The sequence below is a fragment of the Nansenia antarctica genome (assembly GCF_963989245.1).
Source record: "Nansenia antarctica genome assembly, chromosome: 3".
Taxonomy (NCBI): Eukaryota; Metazoa; Chordata; class Actinopteri; order Argentiniformes; family Microstomatidae; genus Nansenia; species Nansenia antarctica.
This window is the reverse complement of record NC_137688.1, coordinates 73710042-73729540: the sequence shown is the minus strand read 5'-3', so window position 1 is coordinate 73729540 and position 19499 is coordinate 73710042. Positions and strand designations below refer to the sequence as shown.

Here is a 19499-nt window from a genome sequence, read left to right as displayed (position 1 = left end):
GGGCTAGTCAGGATGACACAGGTCTATGGAGAAATCATGAGGGACTGGTTGTGGCACCCCCAGATTTATTAGGCATGCTGATACAGGAAGCCCATGGATTAGCTCATGTGGCCAGGGGGGAGGTAAGACGCAAGATCACCAAGGAATATGGTTTTTGGGCTCCATATTTATTGGAACAAATAGACCATATCCTTGGTCAATGTGTGGTCTGTTTGAAAAACAATATCAGACCTGGAATACCAGTGGGAACTGGGCATATCCCTACCCCAAACGGGCCAATGAAACACTTGGTGATTGACTATGTGGACATGATTCGTCCTGTTGCAGGATACAGGTACATGTTAGTTGTAGTGGACAGGTTCAGCAGATGGGTAGAAGCATGCCCCACTCGAAAAAAGGATGCTCAGTCTGTAGCAAAGTTCCTATGCAGGGAATTCATACCTAGGTTTGGAATTCCAGATAGGATAGCGTCAGACAATGGTAAGGAATTTGTGGATAAGACGGTAAAGCTTATACTACAAAAGTTGGGAATCAAGCAGAGATTTGGGTGTATTTACTCACCTCAAAGCCAGGGGATGGTAGAGAGGATGAACGGGGTCCTTAAGAACCGTCTTTCTAAGGTCTGTCAGCATACAGGTCTTAATTGGGTGGAAGGACTCCTTCTTGCATTGATGGCCTGTCGTTCCAGTGAGATTCGAGGGCTGCACTTGACTCCCCATGAACTGGCTATGGGGAGAATAATGACAGCTCCCTGTGCACGAACCAGTGGGAAAGGGCCAAGTTTGGCTCTCTTGGAGAGTGACATGAAAGCCTATGTACAGTACATGACTAACCGGCAAAAGAGTATCTCTTCTTATGTGCTCCACAAACAGGAACGTGAAGAGGAGGTGAACGCACAGGAGAGGAAGGACGCGTTGCAACCGGGTGACAAAGTATACGTGAAGGTCTACAGACGGAAGTGGCATGAGGCTCGACGGGAAGGACCATACGAGGTCGTTCGGTGCACTGGGACTGCCATCCAAATCAAGGGGTCCCCCACCTGGTATCACGTTCATCACTGCATCAAGGCACCCAATGAGGACGATGAGGGAGAGCCTCAGCAGGATGGTGAGGAGACCCCTGGGGACGAGGAAGTCCACAGCTTGGACATCCAGGCTGACGAAGATGTTGGTGAGTATCTGCGCCGTGATGCAGATGATGCCGGGGGCCTCGTCCCAGACCCTGTCCAGCCCAGAGATGAGTGGGCCAATGGAGATCGTGAAGGACCAAGGGACTGCGACACCCCTCTTGGGGGTTCTACCAAGCCTGGTGTTGCCCCTGTTGTCACCCCTTCCGACCCTGACAATGCTCCAGACGGAGATGTCAGCAACCCGGGCGGCTGCCCGGACCAAGGTACCATTGAGAGACACAGACCTGTCAGTGATACACCCCAACCAGACAGATCCCGTGATACACCAAGGCCAATTAGGAGGAAACTCAAGCCATGCCGTTTCAGAGACTAATATACCCCTTAGTGTTCCTACCCCATTGACTTCCTTGGACAATGTTACACTTCACTCACACACTGTTATGCCTGGACGTCAGAAAAGAATGATCACAGCAGGTAGATCTTTTATTTGCCCACATTCACGTTGTACTGTTGATGATTGTTTGATCTATACCGCCGAAGCGGACGAGTGGTATTTACTGGATGCTAAATATGTTACACTTAATCAACACTCAAGCAACACGCAAGAAACTCGTGTGACATTAACTAATGTTGACAAGGTGTTGAACTCGTATTGGTGTGCTAGACGTAATATCGGTGAACAGGTGTCTAGTGAATCCAACAATTTCAAGGACAAAGTTTGTAGGAACACTCCTGACTATCCACACCACTATAGGTTGGACTGTGAGAAATTTGTGCATGAATATGTTCACGTTGAGTTACCAGGAAAGGTTGAAAATGTTGCTGTGAAGGCTTCTACGAAGGTGATTGTAGTCGCTACTGACGATTATTTGTTGTATGATTCTAATCACCTGGGGACACGGTCCCACCCTAATTCTGCCACTAGTATCATGAAAGATTTTGCTTCAAAAATGAATTATTCTGATTGCTGGATTTGTCAACAGGTCCCTGTAAGTACATCTGCTCCTATGTTTTTCCCCATACCGTTAACTAAAGCAGAATGGTTTCATTATAATTGGCAGGGTTTAGCCCAATTTGTTTTACAGGGCAAGAACCAGAGCTCTTCTTGTCAGCCCAGCACGATTCTGGTTCCTTTAAATTCTTCCTATGCAGGTGTGGATATTGGTGTGTTGGAACGTCTGACAGCAGCAGTTAACGAACACCATAGGCCTAGCGGTGTGGGGAAGGTTATTATTGATAGGCTTACACATTTGTCACAACCAACAGGTCCGAAGAAGATATATATTATCCAAGCTATGTTCGTTCAATTGAATGGTACTGCATTGAGTCCTCATCTGTTATGTTCTGGGAGTGTGACTTCTACACGGTGGAGAGGTTCAGTTGTTATTTCTGGATTGAAATGTAAAGTTGTTGATTGTGCTATGGTGCCTCAAATGAAATTACATGATACCAATACTACCAGACGGCAGAAAGGCACCACGCAGCTTAAGGTCATGCCTCTCGTAAATATTACAACCTGTATTGACATACAATCTCGGCTCAAGGGCAGCGCGCTTCGTCAGCTAGGGGCCGCGTCTTGTATAGGTGGTGTCATTTTCCCGTATCCTGGTACGGAGCTTCAACTCCCGGAGGGTGTGTTTCTTGTGTGTGATAATAATGCATTCTCTAAGCTTCCTGCTTTGAGTGAGGGTCTTTGTTATTTAGCTCATCTGATACCTTTGATTAGGAAAGTTACTTGGGAAGAGATGTCTGTACTTCACAAACAAGCAACCCATCGTAGTCGTAGGGCGTTATCTACCGCTCAGAAGTTTTTTGGCCTAATATTCCCAAGTTATGGTGTCTACAACTCTCAGACTGAATTAAGTGCCCTATCATCCGTTCTTGAAAAACACATTAATGCTTCGGATGCTGTAGTATCTGCCCTGGCTACTGAATTGACTGAAACTAAGAATGTAGCTCTCCAAAATAGAATGGCTTTGGACATTATTTTGGCCAGTCAGGGTGGTACTTGTGCTTTGATAGGCGGTGAATGTTGCAGTTATATTTCGGATTCTGGTAACGCTCTGTATGATTTCCATGAATCTAACAAGAAGGGTATAGAGGATTTACGTAAAGAACACGGTTGGAATACATTGGATTTCTTTGATTCTGCTTTTTCAGGTATTGGTAATATGATCAGGTCCGTCGCTATTATTCTTGTTGTCATTATCATCTGTATTATGTTACTTGGTATTTTAATCAAATGTTTTGGAAAGTGTATTTCTGATGTTCCGGTTAATGCTTTGATGATGGCCGACATAGCTGATGAGCAAAAGCTGGATTCTGCTTTGCTTTCTGATTTTGTTTCCTCTTTTGATGATTTGTTTATTAAGTGATGTTTTGTGATTGTTTGCTTCGGTTCCTGTTTGTTTCTTTCTATATCATGTGATTGATGTCGGTTGTGAAGTGATGTAATGGTTACGCGACAATGGAAGCTCCTGACTATGAAAGTGTTATCAATCTGAGACAGCGGTAAAGGCTGTTCTCCAACTGGGGCCATGTGCTAGCAACCTCTGACCCTGCCGCTTCGGACGAGGGAAACATCGGTCGTTGGAAATTTCTGTATCTCAGTTTTTGTATTATGCATGATGAACTGAGTGATGTGTTGATGTGTTGATGTGTTGATGTGTTGATGTGTTGATGTAGTTGATGGGTTGATGTAGTTTTTCTGTCTGTCGTTTAGTTTCGGAACACACTCTGCGTGTTCCGAGGGGGGCTGTGTAGTGTATTTTCATATGACTTAGCGTGTAAACCCAGCCGACAGCCCAAACAGAGAGTGAAACACGTTCCAGGGCATGCATCAACTGCTGCAGCTGGCCGTAGCCATGGCAACCCAACGGCCACGTAGTGAAAGCAACACAGTAGGAGACTCTGTTTGACTCCCTCTTTACTCATCCAGGGCTTGCTTGAGGGCAGAAACATATTTGTCATTTATCTGATTCGTTCCCCTATTCACTAGATAACCGTCCGTTTGTGTTGTTTCTGTTAGGAGAGATAGGGAGAGATTTCTTAAATTAAACAAGCCTGTTGTTTGTTAGGAATCTTTCTCCTCTCCTGGCAACACATTTGACTTCACTCTGTCCAAATAGGATTGTTGTGTCGGACCCCAGGAAGACTAGTGTAGTGTATTTTCATGCTCTGTAACCATAGCCATGGCCCTCTAAACAATGGCCTTTTGACATGCATGTGCAGAGGATGGAATGTCATCATGGGAAGATATAATTGCATTGGGGCCCGAGTCAGCAAGACGCCCATAACATAGGTTGCATTGGAATTGTATTAGACCATAGGGTGAGTTGCATTATAATAAGACAATGACATCCTATTTGCAGGACGGAGAATGGCCTCACCTACTATGGTCTCACTGATATACTTTGTATTCAACCAAATTAAAGTGACGTGGACTCTGTTTAGTGGGCTCAGCGAAAGTGGCAGTGACAGGGTATAAAGTCCTCTACGCAGATGGGCTCTGTCTCTTTTTTCTTCACATCCATCCTGTGACCGATTCGGACCATCAGCTCCATTGAGGGGCCATGCTGTGTAACCTGCTTTTTTGAATAAACAAGTCTTAAATTTGCTCAAGAACTCTTCTTCATTTTTAGTAAGTAACAGATACCAAAATATATACGAAACAATTAAGCAGGTAAAAGGTCTGAGTTGATTCCAAGTGTGGCATTTGCATTTGGAGGCTGTTGCTGTATACGCACAACATGCAGTCAACAGAGCTCTCAATGCAAGTGAAACAGGCCATCCTTAGGCTGTAAAAACAAAACAAAAATCCATCAGAGAGATAGTGGGAACATTAATAGTGGCCAAATTAACTGTTTGGTACATTCTGAGAAAAAAAGAATGCACTGGTGAGCTCGGCACCACAAAAAGGTCTGGACGTCCATGGAAGACAAGAGTGGTGGATGATCACAGGATCCTTTACATGGTAAAGAAAAACCCCATCAAAACACCCAGCCAAGTGAAGAACAGTCTCCAGGAGGTAGGCATATCATTATCCATGTGTACCATAAAAGAAAGACTTCACACAAGCAATTACAGAGGGTTCACCACAAGGTGCAAGCCATTCATAAGCCTCAAGAATAGAAAGGCCAGATTAGACTTTGACAAAAAACATCTAAAAAAGCCAGCCCTGTTCTGGAACAGCATTCTTTGGACCGATGGAACTAAGATCAACCTGTACCAGAATGATGGGTATGTAAGTATGGCTTGGAACGGCTCATGATCCGACGCATACCACATCATCTGTGAAAAAACGTGGAGGCAGTGTGATGACATGGACATGCATGGCTTCCAATGGCACTGGGTCACTAGTGTTTATTGATGATGTGAAGACAGAAGCAGACAGATGAATTCTGAAGTGTTTAGTTGTTCAACCCCTTGAATTAAAGCTGAAAGTATGCACTTCAATTACATCTTGATTGTTTCATTTAAAATCCTTTGTGGTGGCATACAGAGCCCAAATTATGGAAATTGTGTCACTGTCCAAATACTTCCAGACCTAACTGTATATAAATAAAAGAATGTAGAAGAACTTTATTAGGTCAAACAGGTTTGAGGGGTCAGGAAAAGGACTTGGTGGAGTCAGGCAAGGGTCAGGCGATCATTGTTGTAATCCATGGAGCAGGGCAGGAACCGTGGTGCAAGGTGCTGGGCTGGAGGTGTCCATGGTAATGAGTGCCCACTGATGAGCTAAATAAAACATTCTATTTCTGATGAGTCAACAGCACTAGGGCTCCTTCACAAAACCCTTACTGGAATCTTCATACACTCTGTGAATTAGTCTTTACTTTCTGATGAGTCAACAGCACTAACCCCATCCAGTGCGACATGTAGATAGCATATATTTAGAATATGTAAAATGCAAACACCAGAAATGCAAGAAAGTTTGAGGTATACCAAATGGAATTAATAACAGGTGTTACGACCCTTCTGTCTAGAGTAAAATAAGGGCCTATAGAGTGCACAATGTACAGGTGTGTTGCAACACAAATGCCCAAAAAAGTGTACAAGGGATCAAATCAATTCAAGTTTTATTTGTATAGCGAATTTCTCACAAGATGCGACTCAATGCGCTTCACGTAATGACAGATGTTCAGTGTCCAGTGTAGTGTAGTGTTCAGTGTTGTGTCCAGTGTCCAGGTTCCAGTGATAGCTTTGTCAAAAGGACGCAAGGGTAAAAAACCTGTGCACTGTGCATCAAGGAAAATTCCCCTGCAGCCCTCTAGTGGTAGAGCGACTACTTACCAGTTTGCCCACCAGTGCAAAGCCGCGGCCCCCCACAAGCCCCTCGGGGGGACCCCACACGCCCGACCCGCCCCACCACCGGCGCACCCGGCCCAGGCCACCAGGCTCAGACTATCATAGCCCTGCACGAGGCTAGCCGGGTCAGGTGCCCCAGCGGCAGAACAGACCAAGCACGCAGGCCGGCCGGGGGCCCCGAGGAGAGGCCCAAGGAGCCCGGCGCATGGCAGGCAAGCAGGGGCAAAAAACCTGTACACAGCGCCTCCAGGAAAAGTGCCACTAGACCGTAGGGGTCTAGCCGGTGTGTATCTTATAAGTGATGTGAGAAACCAGGAACAGTATAAAAGGCTCTTTAAAAACAGCAGGGTCCGATGGGATAGGATAGTACGATAAACTCTTGACCGGGGCTCCGCCCAGGGTTGACTCCAGACTGTACCCCGTCGCCTATGGGGAGGTCCGGCGCATCCTCACGACCCAGCGTGGCTCCAATCACTTAGCTGAGGACAGGAAAGAGTGAATCAGCAGGTTGCACGAGTGACAGGCAACCACACAGTCCACAGTCCTTCAACTGGCTCTCAGCTATGCTAGACAGTAGGGTTAGCCCTCAACCTCCAAAGTAAGCAAACAAAAAGTCACTTAACTTTGGGAAGGGCGCTGGCTGCACCCTCCCAAGGTTCCCAACAGGCCTCTGGAATCACAACCCCCAGTGGTCAGACACGGACAGCTCCGTTGGTGGCCAGTCGTCCCTCTGCTCGGGACCACTGCTCGGCGCCTGGCGTGTATCAGGTGTTCTCTCGTTCCAACGTCGCAGGTCCCTCTGGTACTCGGCAGGTTTTCGTTTGGTGGTCGTCTAGTTGTCGCTCTCTGTCTCGTTGTACTCCTTCGTTGTAACCCTCGTTCCCAAACCACTCTCCCCTCCTACTGTTTGCTGGTGCCTTAAATAGAGAGCAAAGGGGAACAGTGTCACTCCCAGTCCCCAATTCAGGACCATGTTCGCAAGGACAAATAGACTGAAGCTCAGCTTCTACCCCAGGGCCATTCAGGCCCTGAACACAGCAAAGACTTAGGTTCTTCTAGGCCCTGGACAATCTAGACAATTTGATGGCAGCTACTAGATTGTAATCAAGTGCAATACTGAAACACAACTGTGAATATTTCAAACCTGCAAACTGCGACACTTTAAATGAATGTGCAATAACACTATGTGCAATATGACAACCCTCGGGTACATAAGGTTCAGAGATAGGAAATGTTAGGATATGTATAGCATAGCATAGAGTACAGCACAGTGTTTTATTTGTATAGTATAGTATAGTATAGTAGATAGTGTACATAGCCTTTATTTATGTAAACCAGCTCTTTTCCCTTCTTGTTTTTAGTTTTTTTCCTAGCACCAGGGGAGCCCCCCCTCCCAAATGTCGTTGTATGGTACCTGTACTATATCAATGACAATATGAACTGGTCATCTCCCGCCTGGATTACTGCAATGTACTCCTGGCTGGGCTCCCCGCTTCAGCCATTAGACCTCTGCAGCTCATCCAGAATGCTGCTGCCCGGCTGGTATTTAACCTCCCCAAATACTCGCAGGTCACCCCTCTCCTTCGCACCCTGCACTGGCTCCCGATAGCAGCTCGCATCAGATTCAAGACCCTGGTGCTTGCATACCAGGCAGCTAAAGGGACGGCCCCTGCCTACCTGAAGGAAATGTTAACCCCCCAAACCCCTGCCCGCTCACTCCGCTCCTCCACCTCGGCTGGCCGACTGGCCCCACCTCCTCTCCACAGCAGTCGGGCTGCCCGATCACGTCTCTTCACAACACTGGCTCCCCGCTGGTGGAATGAGCTCCCCACGGCTGTCAGAACGGCAGAGTCACTACCCATCTTCCGTCGTAGACTGAAGACCCATCTCTTCAGGTTACATCTTAACTGCTCCTCCTGAGAAATCTTCCGACCCTCACCACTACGTCTCCTAAAGACACCCGCTTTCCCCTCTACTGTGTCCCTAAGAACTTCTATTGCCCCCCTTGTACTGTTTCTCAGTTACTCCAGTAAAAAAAAAAGTTTAGTAGAAGGCGATAGGGAGAAGGTTTTTCCTTCTATCAGTGGCCCCAGGCCCGAGCTAGATTACTCTTCCTGCAACGAATGATGGATTGCTGATTCACATGCTTAGTATTCAAATGTATTGATTGTAAGTCGCTTTGGAATAAGGCGTCTGCTAAATGCCAAAAATGTAAATGTAAATGTAAACAATAAAGACCATTCATTCATTCATTCATTCATTCATTCAATCACTGCTAACCAGCAGCGAAACAGCCAAATGCGTAACACATGCAACAACCTAAATAATAAATACACATCTGAAAACTATAACATGTTCATTAATAATATTTCGAAATTCTCACCTGAGCTGCATTTGCCATTGTATTTGTAATTCTTCTTCTTCTTCTTCTTCTTCTTATCAATTGCGTGTTCAAATTATTGTTCGTTAAATGTCCTTTAAAATCTCGCCGTGCTTTTAAGATCCTTCAAAATCTCGCGGTTTCTCGCGGTTACTTCTGTGATGACGCGCTCCAACCAAATATGGTCCATCAAGCGTCCGGGTGATGCGCGTGATGTCCGCAGCTGGACCCTTCTCGAGATACTTGAACTTTGCTGCAACCCTCCGGAAGCGGATTCTGGAAATTGTTTTGTGTTCCTGTTTCCGGTTCCTGCAGAGAGAATCATCCTCCACGTGTTGGAGTTGCGCTGTGCTGTAACATCAGACCCAAGATGAAGATGTGAACCTATGTGAAGTTCATTCATCGAACTGAACAAAGCACCACAATATGGTGGCTCAACTTCACCGGGCGGCCCGTCTCGTACGGAGACATACCACCGGGCGGGTATCATCGCATGGATACTTTTCTGACTCACCCGTGGGTTTTAGACTGAGCCTCTGGCGCAAATCTTCAAGGGAACCTGGAAGACGTTTATATGCCAGCTGGATGTCATCATAACAAGGCCAGTGTACTCTTTACACGAATACTGCTCGATGTTGATCCGACTGTCGGTGAGGGAGGAAGACTATAATGGTAGACTCGACATTCCAGATTCACTGAGTCAGGACCTCAGCCGCCCCCCACATCTACTAGAGGAACTTCAACTCTTGAACTCAGCTGGGAAATGATTTCTTTGATTTGTCATGGATTCTTCTTGACAAATGGTGACTTTTTCCTCCCCCAAGCTCCTGGTCCAAGTAAACTTGGTTTACCCACCTTTTATATTTTATTTAACAGGTTTTCACCTACCAATATTATTTATTATTATTATTCATGAAGTATTCAAATGTTCTGGGCTCTGAGCGGTTCATCTCAGGACAGCACAGCTGGGAGGTGGGGGACCATCCTAGATGGATCATGGGTGTGGTTAAAGAGTCCAGTGACAGAAAGGGGGAGGTACCATCATCACCACAGTATGGATACTGGGCTATAGCACAGAGGGATGGTGAGTATAGAGATGTAGTGGGTAACACCATCACTCTAAAGAGGAGACCCCAGAGGATCAGAGTACAGCTGGACTACAACAAGGGGGAGGTCCTTCTACCACCCTGAAGACAAGACACTCATCCTCACTCATAAACACACCTTCACTGAGAGACTGCTCCCATACTTCTCTATTGGAGGAGCTGGTGATGCTAAACACCATTGTTTTTGTGTGGTGAGGTTTTGGTCCTGATGGACCGCAGCCTCTGTGTCTACCTCCTCAGTAAAGTTTTGTCTCAATCCAGGAGGAACTCCAGACAGTTCTGAAACCCTTACAGGAGAAGCTGGAGGTCTTTAACAAAGTTAAACAAACCTGTGATAAAACATCAGAGCACATTAAGGTACTGTGTACGTCAGAGACTGCTCCCATACGTCTCTATTGGAGGAGCTGGTGATGCTAAACACCATTGTTTTTGTGTGGTGAGGTTTTGGTCCTGATGGACCGCAGCCTCTGTGTCTACCTCCTCTGAAACCCTTACAGGAGAAGCTGGAGGTCTTTAACAAAGTTAAACAAACCTGTGATAAAACATCAGAGCACATTAAGGTACTGTGTACGTCATGCAACGTGTTGTATTCAGTGATGTGGTCAAGGGGGAGGTGTCCTTCTACGACCCTGAAGACAAGACACTCATCCTCACTCATAAACACACCTTCACTGAGAGACTGTTCCCATACTTCTCTATTGGACCTGCTGGTGATGCTAAAAAACACCCTGATGTACAGATCTGCCAATCAGAGGTGTCTCTGACCGTGATGTCATCCCAGTGTGGAGTGTATGAGTCTGTTTGTGAAACATGAGTCACATGTATGCTGATCCTATCATTATGAAATACTGAGATTGATGAGATGAGAACATTTTTATGACAATGTTTATTGTTTATTCTGTTTAATGTAAATTAACAGATTGTATTACTGTCTATCAACAAAACGTTGCTTTGGAGTGTGAGCATTATGGTATAAGAATTGTATGTATATGAAAACATGTAGCTTGTGTGTAGAGAATCACATACGTGTAAATATTGTTTAGAGAACTGCTATGGTACAGACACAGCCCTTTAACAAGGTCAAATATTTTGCTTTCTTTGTCCGGTTAGTTACTTGTAAGAATCCAAATCTAACGGGCAGAACGTGATTCTTCAAAAGCTTGGTACAGGTACCACAGCTGAGACCTGACTGTAATTAGGGTACTGTGTCATCATATAGTGTTGTGGTCAATGATTTGATGTTTTCTTATGTAAAGCTCATAGGGCTGTTACGATTATTCGACGTCATCGACGTCATCGATTACGTCAATACGTCGGTTGCCGTAAAATGCGTCGGTTAGTCGTAAAAAAACAAAATGGCTGCGACCAGTGCAAACACGGAGGCAGAAAAAGACTTCGCCCACGATCGTCCAAAGTATGGGAGTACTTTACAAAAAAAGAAACCAATGGCAATGTGGTGGTCTGTAAACTGTGCAAAAATGAATTGGCCTATCACAGCAGTACGACTGCAATGAACGAGCACCTCAAGCGAAAGCATCCTGGAGCGCTTTGTGAAGACAGCCGCAAGCTAGCACCGTAAGTCAGCGTTGTATTTCTGTTCACTTTTCCGGCCGTGTATCAGTGAAAAATGGATAGCTACTAGCTGGCTAGCTACGGTAGCCTTACTAGCCTATTGTTATTGTGGTGCTCGCACCTACTGTACGTTATCTAGCTCGTAGCTCGCATGCTACGTTAGCATCAATTTAGCTAATCATAACATAGCAGCGAGAGTAACGTTAGCTATGTAGCTGGCTAGCTACGGTAGCCTTACTAGCCTATTGTTATTGTGGTGCTCGCACCTACTGTACGTTATCTAGCTCGTAGCTCGCATGCTACGTTAGCATCAATTTAGCTAATCATAACATAGCAGCGAGAGTAAAGTTAGCTAGCCATGTAGCTACTAGCTAGCTATGTGTTGTGGTGATGGACAGACTTCTAAATGGCCATGTTGGCTAAACATAGCAGTGAGGTGGAAATTAAGGGGCCTACACATGATAAGAAATGTGTGCTTTTTTTATTTTCAGGAAGCAAAGCAGTGTGGAAAACTTTTTCCACAAAAAGAACACAACTCCATGCACACCCCAGATGGCTGCTCAGCTTTCTAACAGCATCTTACAGATGATCGTCAAGGACATGAGACCTGTTGCTATTGTGGAGGGTCAAGGCTTTCGTGAGATGATCAACACATTTGAAGTTAACTTTTATATTTTATAATATTATATTTTATGTTGAGATTGTTATTGTTAAAGATTGTTACTGAGAGTATACGGTATTCCGGTTAGAATTTCACTTTTTTACAGAATTGACTGCATTCCTTGCACTTTTCCTTTTACTTGAAGTTAACTTTTATATTTTATAATATTATATTTTATGTTGGACTGTAAGAAAGAGAGGATCTTTTTTGTTGTGTGGAATATTGCCCTGCAGTGCAAGAATAATTGAATAAAATACTGAAATGTTGATAAGAGAAGTTTTTGACATTTATTTGGGGAAAATTAAGTGATACATTAATCGAACAGTAAAAAAATAATCGTTAGACTAATCGTTAAATTAGTCGCTAGACTAACCGAATAATCGACAAAATATTCGTTAGATTAATCGTTAGAAAAATAGTCGTTTGGGACAGCCCTAACATCTGTATTTGGTATTCGTGCTTGAACCAAATGACTTCACTTAGCATGTTAAGAGCTAGCGTGTTCACTTAGCATGTTAAGAGCTAGCGTGTTCACTTAGCATGTTAAGAGCTAGCGTGCAGCCACAGGGGAGCGTGTCTATGTTCCCACAGCCCGATGTTCCCACATTTCTTAGTAATCTAACTAAGCCTAACTCTGACCCTAACCCCAAACCTAACCCTAACTCTAACCCTAATCCTAGACCTAGCCCTAACACTGACCCTAACCCTAACACTGACCCTAACTCTAACCATAACCCTAATCCTAGACCTCGCCCTAACCCTAACTCTGACCCTAACCCTAACACTGACCCTAACTGTGACCCTAGCCCTAACCATAACCCTAATCCTAGCCCTAACACTGACCCTAGCCCTAACCCTAACACTGACCCTAACCCTAAACCTAACCGTAGCCCTTGTTGTGAATCCCTCTTCGGCTCCGCCCCCTCCTGCCTCGTTGGCGCTCGTTGAGCCTCATCAGGCTCAAGTGGAGACAGCTGGACCTTCCACAGCAGTTCAACTCAGGAAGAGGCAGCCCCTCCGACGCTTGATTATTTTGACCCATGTGGTTAGTTGTTTGGCTCTCCCTGTTGTCTATTCTAGTTCTAAGTAGTTTCACTTCCGAGTTTTGTTTGTTTGTTATTTTGTTAACTCTAGTTGTTTTCTTTGTTTACCCTCGCTCCCCAAAGGAACCTGCCTTCCCTGCCTAGACCCCTGCCTGCCTATCGACTACGTCTCCTGCCTATGCCCCAGCCTGCCTGCCGACTACTCCTCCTGCCTAACCCCCAGCCTGCCTGCCGACAAATCCTCCTGCCAACCCCCCCCCCCCGTCTGCCTGCCGACATCCTCTCCTGCCTAACCCCCCCTGCCTGCCTGCTGACTATTCACCCTCTGCTCTGGACTGGTTAGTACACGTACATATTTCAACACTTCACTCATCTACATATCTACACCACACTAGCTTTTGCACGCTAGACACTTACACCCAGACACATAGAGTACAGTCCCACTCACACCTCATTTACATTTTCTAGTTCTCTGGCATCCACACATTCCCCCCACTTAGGCCCCGTTAGAGTAGGTATTATTTTGTCCATCATTTTAATAAATCCTTTTATTGTTATTTTGCCTCTTGTGTCTGTCTGTTCTGGGGTTCTGCCACACTTGACTCTTTTCCTAGTGGTAACATAACAGCCCTAACCCTAACTCTAACCATAACCCTAATCCTAGCCCTAACACTGACCCTAACCCTAGCCCTAGCCCTAACCCTAACCCACCTATGAAGCATTAGAAATGTGGGACCATTGGGCTGTGGGAACATAGGGGTGACCCCAGCCACAGCCAACATGTTGAATCGCTGCTCTGTGTCAATATGACAGTCACTTCTCTTTTTGTTTTTGCTTCCTACACTTCTTGTAGTTTCGTGTAATGAGACAATGGCACATACAGTATGTATTATAATCACTCCCGGCTCCAATTCGCACACACACAAAAATAAGTGCCGGAAATTTAGCAAAGATGCTATATCTGAATATTTCTGAGAGACGCAATGAGATAATCCAATGGAATTTGAGTTCCATGATATGGAATGTGTTTTCAGACTTCTTGATTCAAAGTCTGGATGGGATATTCTCTGTTTTCTCACAATTCTCTGTTTTCTAACAATAACAATCACGCTGTAGATTAAAACAATGTTGATATTGTTGGGATATACTGATACTGAACATGTGATATGACATCATTGCTTGATTGTTGATGCTTCATTACCGTACATACTTCCAGCTAACTTACATCTTGTATAGGTTTTACACAAGGGCCTGTAGATGAGAAATGCTGATGTCGTTTTTTGTGTGTGTATTAGCTACAGAAGCAATTTACCATGAGAGGAAGGGGGTTGTGGACTAATTTACCACTGGTACAGGTTGTGTTACAGTGGTAAATGAGTCCACAACCCCCGCCCTCGAATGGTAAATTGCTTTTCTACAACAGCCACCACAATTCATGTATTTACAATCATTAATCGTTTCAGAATACATATATCCTTCCGCCACAGGATATAGTCCCATAAACAAGATCAACCATTGCATTGTAGGTCAGCACAGGTGTTCTTAATCAGATTGATTGGGAGGCGCATTGATACTGGAAATGCGGTCTGAACAGTGGGTTGTTGAGATATTTACCACTGTTCCTGGCCAATCAGAATCCAGTATCCATACATGCTGTTGTAGAAAGTGCAATTTTAACCCCTCAACCTCTCCGCTCCCACTCACCCACCCACCCACCGACCCACACACACACACACACACACACACACCCAACGGTTGCTTGCCACAGCTCACACAGTAAGGAGGCCTATAATGATGCTATAGTAGTTAGGTCTTAAGTCACACATAGACATTGAGCCAAACTCACATGTATCAGCAGAACAAACAATACATTAATAGAATTCAATGTTATTTGTCCTCTCCCATTCTGTCCCCCCTCCCTCCCCCCTCCTTCTGGCTCTCCCTCATTCTCTCTTGGAAACTGCCCTCTCTCCATCTCTCTCGCTCTGTCTCTCTCTCCTCTCTCCCTCTCTCGCTCTCTCTCCCTCATTCTTTCTTGGACACTGCCCCTATGATATTGAGATTGTAGTGATGGGATTACTCAATGCTGAACTCTCTATCTCTCTCTCTATCTCTCTCTCTGTCTCTCTGATGAGGTTAAAGTGCAGCTCAGTGTTTTTAAAGGGAGTGCTCTATCAGACTTACAACACAGCAGTGGCAAGACTACATCAGGGAAGAACAGAAGACTAAACCATTACAAGAAAATACTATGATCAAAATTGCTATCTCCAAGTGCTTCTTCACATGTTATTGAAGTGTTGTTTAAAGTTTAAAAGCAGGAGAATTTTGTCAAGAGGCTCTTGCAAAAGAGGGGCTGGCATCGTGTCAAAAAATGGCTTGGAAATGGACTCGGCCTGTGGTGCTGTGCAATCTGCACGGTGAGAGATACAAGCTCTTCTGTCTGGAGGATAAACAGCCCGTCTGTGTGGTGTGTCAGGCCGCAAGGATACATACAGGTCATCTCTGTGTCCCAGTAGACGAGGCTGCAGAGGAACATAAGGTAAACATAAATACAAATATTCAATCAATAATTGGAAATTCTGTGACAGATAGATAGCAATGTCACTTGATGTTATGCACATGCTGGGTGAAAAGATAAAGGGTTGTTGATAACAATGAATGATCATTTTTAGTTTCTGTTTTAATTTGACTGTGATTCATCCTTTTTTGTCTGAAATAAGAAATGTAGTTTTGGCAGTGCTGAGAGAATGTGTTTCTATACTATACTATATAAGGGTTATGAGAATGATTCCTATAGAACTGTGGTAAACAGATACTGTCAAATGAGTCCAGAAATCTCACAGTCAGAATCTCAATCAGAAACAGATTTATTGCCAAGTATTTACAAGAAGAGTGGAATATGACATGATAATAGTGCAGTGTGACTGTGATGTCAGTAGGGGTCAAGCTAGCAGTCAGGGTCAGTGGGGGTCAGTGAGGGTCAGTAGGGGTCAGTGAGGGTCAGTGAGGGTCAGTAGGGGTCAGTGAGGGTCAGTGGGGGTCAGTAGGGGTCAGTAGGGGTCAGTGGGGGTCAGTGACGGTCAGTAGGGGTCAGTGAGGTTCAGTCGGGGTCAGTGAGGGTCAGTAGGGGTCAGTCAGGGTCAGTGAGGGTCAGTAGGGGTCAGTGAGGGTCAGTAGGGGTCAGTGAGGGTCAGTGGTGGTCAGTGAGGCTCAGTGGGGGTCCCGGGCCTCGTTAATGACGCCAACTGCAGTCGGGAAGAAATTGTTTTTGTGTGGTGAGGTTTTGGTCCTGATGGACCGCAGCCTCTGTGTCTACCTCCTCAGTAAAGTTTTGTCTCAATCCAGGAGGAACTCCAGACAGCTCTGAAACCCTTACAGGAGAAGCTGGAGGTCTTTAACAAAGTTAAACAAACCTGTGATAAAACATCAGAGCACATTAAGGTACTGTGTACGTCATGCAAGGTGTTGTATTCAGTGATGTGGTCTTCTCTTGTTCTGCTCAGTATTGGATGCTGTTGACATCTAACTGATTGTCATGGATTTGCAACTCAAAATCATAAAGAGAGCTGCATACATTTCACCTGAACTTTGAATAATAATATTGAAGTTAAAGTAAAACTAGTTAACATACTATATGGTAGTAAAACTACAATGATCATTATATTTCCCTTGCTGTCTCCAGATCCAGGCCCAGCACACAGGGAGACAGATTAAGGAGGGGTTTCAGAAACTTCACCAGTTTCTACGAGAGGAAGAGGAGGCCAGGATAGCTGCACTGAGGGAGGAAGAGGAGCAGAAGAGTCAGATGATGAAGGAGAAGACTGAGGCACTGAGCAGACAGATATCATCACTTTCAGACACAATCACAGCCTTAGAGAAGGAGCTGAAAGCTGAAGACATCTCCTTCCTACAGGTAAGGATGCCTTCTCTCAGACAGTAATTGTAAATGTATTCAAAGACTGATTGATGACATCACTAGCATTGATGACACTTCTCCTCTGTTCCTCTCCAGAACTTCAAGGCCAGTAAGGAAAGGTAAGTGATCTGTCTCTGGTCTCTCTTCTCTGTGGTTCTGAACCCAAGCCCACAGCAGCACTGACTCCTGAACGTTCTTCCAGAGCCCAGTTCACACTGCCAGACCCAGAGACGGTTTCAGGAGCGCTGATAGACGTGGCCAAACACCTGGGCAACCTGCAGTTCAGAGTCTGGGAGAAGATGCAGGGGATTGTCAAGCACGGTTAGTACTGACGACAATTGCATTAAGAATAACTATCAAATAGACTATTTGAATATGTTCATAGAAATACAACATTAATAAATGTGTAGCAAGCCCCAACTTGCTACGCACAGTAACAAATTAGATGGACAAGAATATAAAAAGTGCCAAGGTTTATTAACAATACATGAGCCCCATAGTGCTTTTACTCTGGGCTGGCAGGTAATGCTAGAGAGACTTCTGACTGGATGTGACAAGAGAAATGATGCTACTAGTTCACCACCGTATAGGTGCAACACAATTCACAGCACACAACTCCAAACTGTTTCACACTGTTGGTCACACGTGATATCCACACAAAACACGCGAGTGATTAGATGCCTAGTAGAATAGTGTACATACACACACACACACACAGACACACACACACACACACACACACGTCAAGTCTAATGACAATATTTCCTTACCAAACAATTCAGACACGAGTCTGTGAATAGGTGTGCATCTGCCTATTCCTCTCGGTCGCAACTGTGCTCTCAGAACGTCGTATCTACTCTGTAATTTCTGCTCCTGTGGACTTTCACTAGTAGCCACAAGGTGGCACCGGCTACAAATATAATATATATATTATATATGTATAATAAATATATGTATAATAAACAGTACAGCTCATAATGTGTAGAATGCATCTGTGTTTGTTTTGAAGCTCCTGTGATTCTGGACCCCAACACTGCAAAGCCCTCCCTCTCTCTGTCTGATGATCTGACCAGTGTGAGACAGGAAGGCCTATGGCAGCAGCAGCTGCCTGACAACCAGGAACGGTTCATGAAGTATGCAATTGTTCTGGGCTCTGAGGGGTTCATCTCAGGAGAGCACAGCTGGGAGGTGCAGGTGGGGGACCATCCTGACTGGATCATGGGTGTGGTTAAAGAGTCCAGTGATAGAAAGAGTGGGTGGGTACCAGCATCACCACAGTATGGATACTGGGCTATAGAACAGTGGGACGGTGAGTATAGAGATGTAGTGGGTAAGACCATCACTCTGAAGAGGAGACCCCAGAGGATCAGAGTACAGCTGGACTACAACAAGGGGGAGGTGTCCTTCTACGACCCTGAAGACATGACACTCATCCACACTCATAAACACACCTTCACTGAGAGACTGTTCCCATACTTCTCTATTGGACCTGCTGGTGATGCTAAACACCCTGATGTACAGATCTGCCAATCAGAGGTGTCTCTGACCGTGATGTCATCCCAGTGAGGAGTGTGTGAGTCTGTTTGTGAAACATGAGTCAAGTGTACTCATCCTTCTTCCTATCGTTTTCAATAATTGATGGATTTATTTTCATGATTGTATTTTAACAATGTTGAGTTCTTAAAAAAAAAAAAATCTAAAACGTTTTTTTATTGTTTATTCTGTATTTTATTTCCTTTCCTTTTGTCTTTCTTTCTTTTACTGCTTCCAATGAACTAAATGTTGCTCAGGGGCAGTAGTCTGGTGGTGGTGTGGGGGGCTAGGCTCAGGGGCAGTAGTCTGGTGCTGGTGTGGGGGGCTAGGCTCAGGGGCAGTAGTCTGGTGCTGGTGTGGGGGGCTAGGCTCAGGGGCAGTAGTCTGGTGGTGGTGTGGGGGGCTAGGCTCAGGGGCAGTAGTCTGGTGGTGGTGTGGGGGGCTAGGCTCAGGGGCAGTAGTAGGGTGGTGGTGTGGGGGGCTAGGCTCAGGGTGTAGGATAGTTACATGTGTAATAATAGTGCATTATAGTATGTTTATAAAGTAATTGTGGGAGGGTGAATGGGTGGTGTGTGGGGCTAAGGGGCATCGGATAGTTAAATCTCATATTTATGAAATCTTAATAAACAAATACAGTAGCCTACAGACTCTAAAAGAAAAATGGGCCCCATCAACAGGACTCGGCCCCTTGGTCAGCAGCAGAAAGACCCTTGATCATCATCTTATATACAGTGCATTGCTCATAGATGGCTATCATGTTATACAGTACATACCAGGGTTTTTCCTGGGTCAGAATGAGGGCTTGGTGGTTGCACGCAGCGCGCCCACATTTTTTTTGAGGGACCCCCAATT

At 45.1% G+C, this 19499-nt stretch overlaps 1 protein-coding gene across 1 annotated transcript in view; it reads left to right on the top strand.

Annotated features, from left to right (window-relative positions):
* LOC308152262 (E3 ubiquitin-protein ligase TRIM35-like) overlaps positions 1-18680 on the top strand; it is a gene marked incomplete at both ends in the record, with an annotated part of 43585 nt that extends 24905 nt beyond the window's left edge. Inside the window, 5 exons of the mRNA XM_080525190.1 lie at positions 16544-16639; positions 16881-17111; positions 17211-17233; positions 17317-17435; positions 18124-18680. Of these exons, the coding sequence (XP_080381316.1) occupies positions 16544-16639; positions 16881-17111; positions 17211-17233; positions 17317-17435; positions 18124-18680 (1026 nt within the window). The remainder of the gene's footprint in view (positions 1-16543; positions 16640-16880; positions 17112-17210; positions 17234-17316; positions 17436-18123) is intronic.
* Positions 18681-19499: the final 819 nt, after the last annotated feature.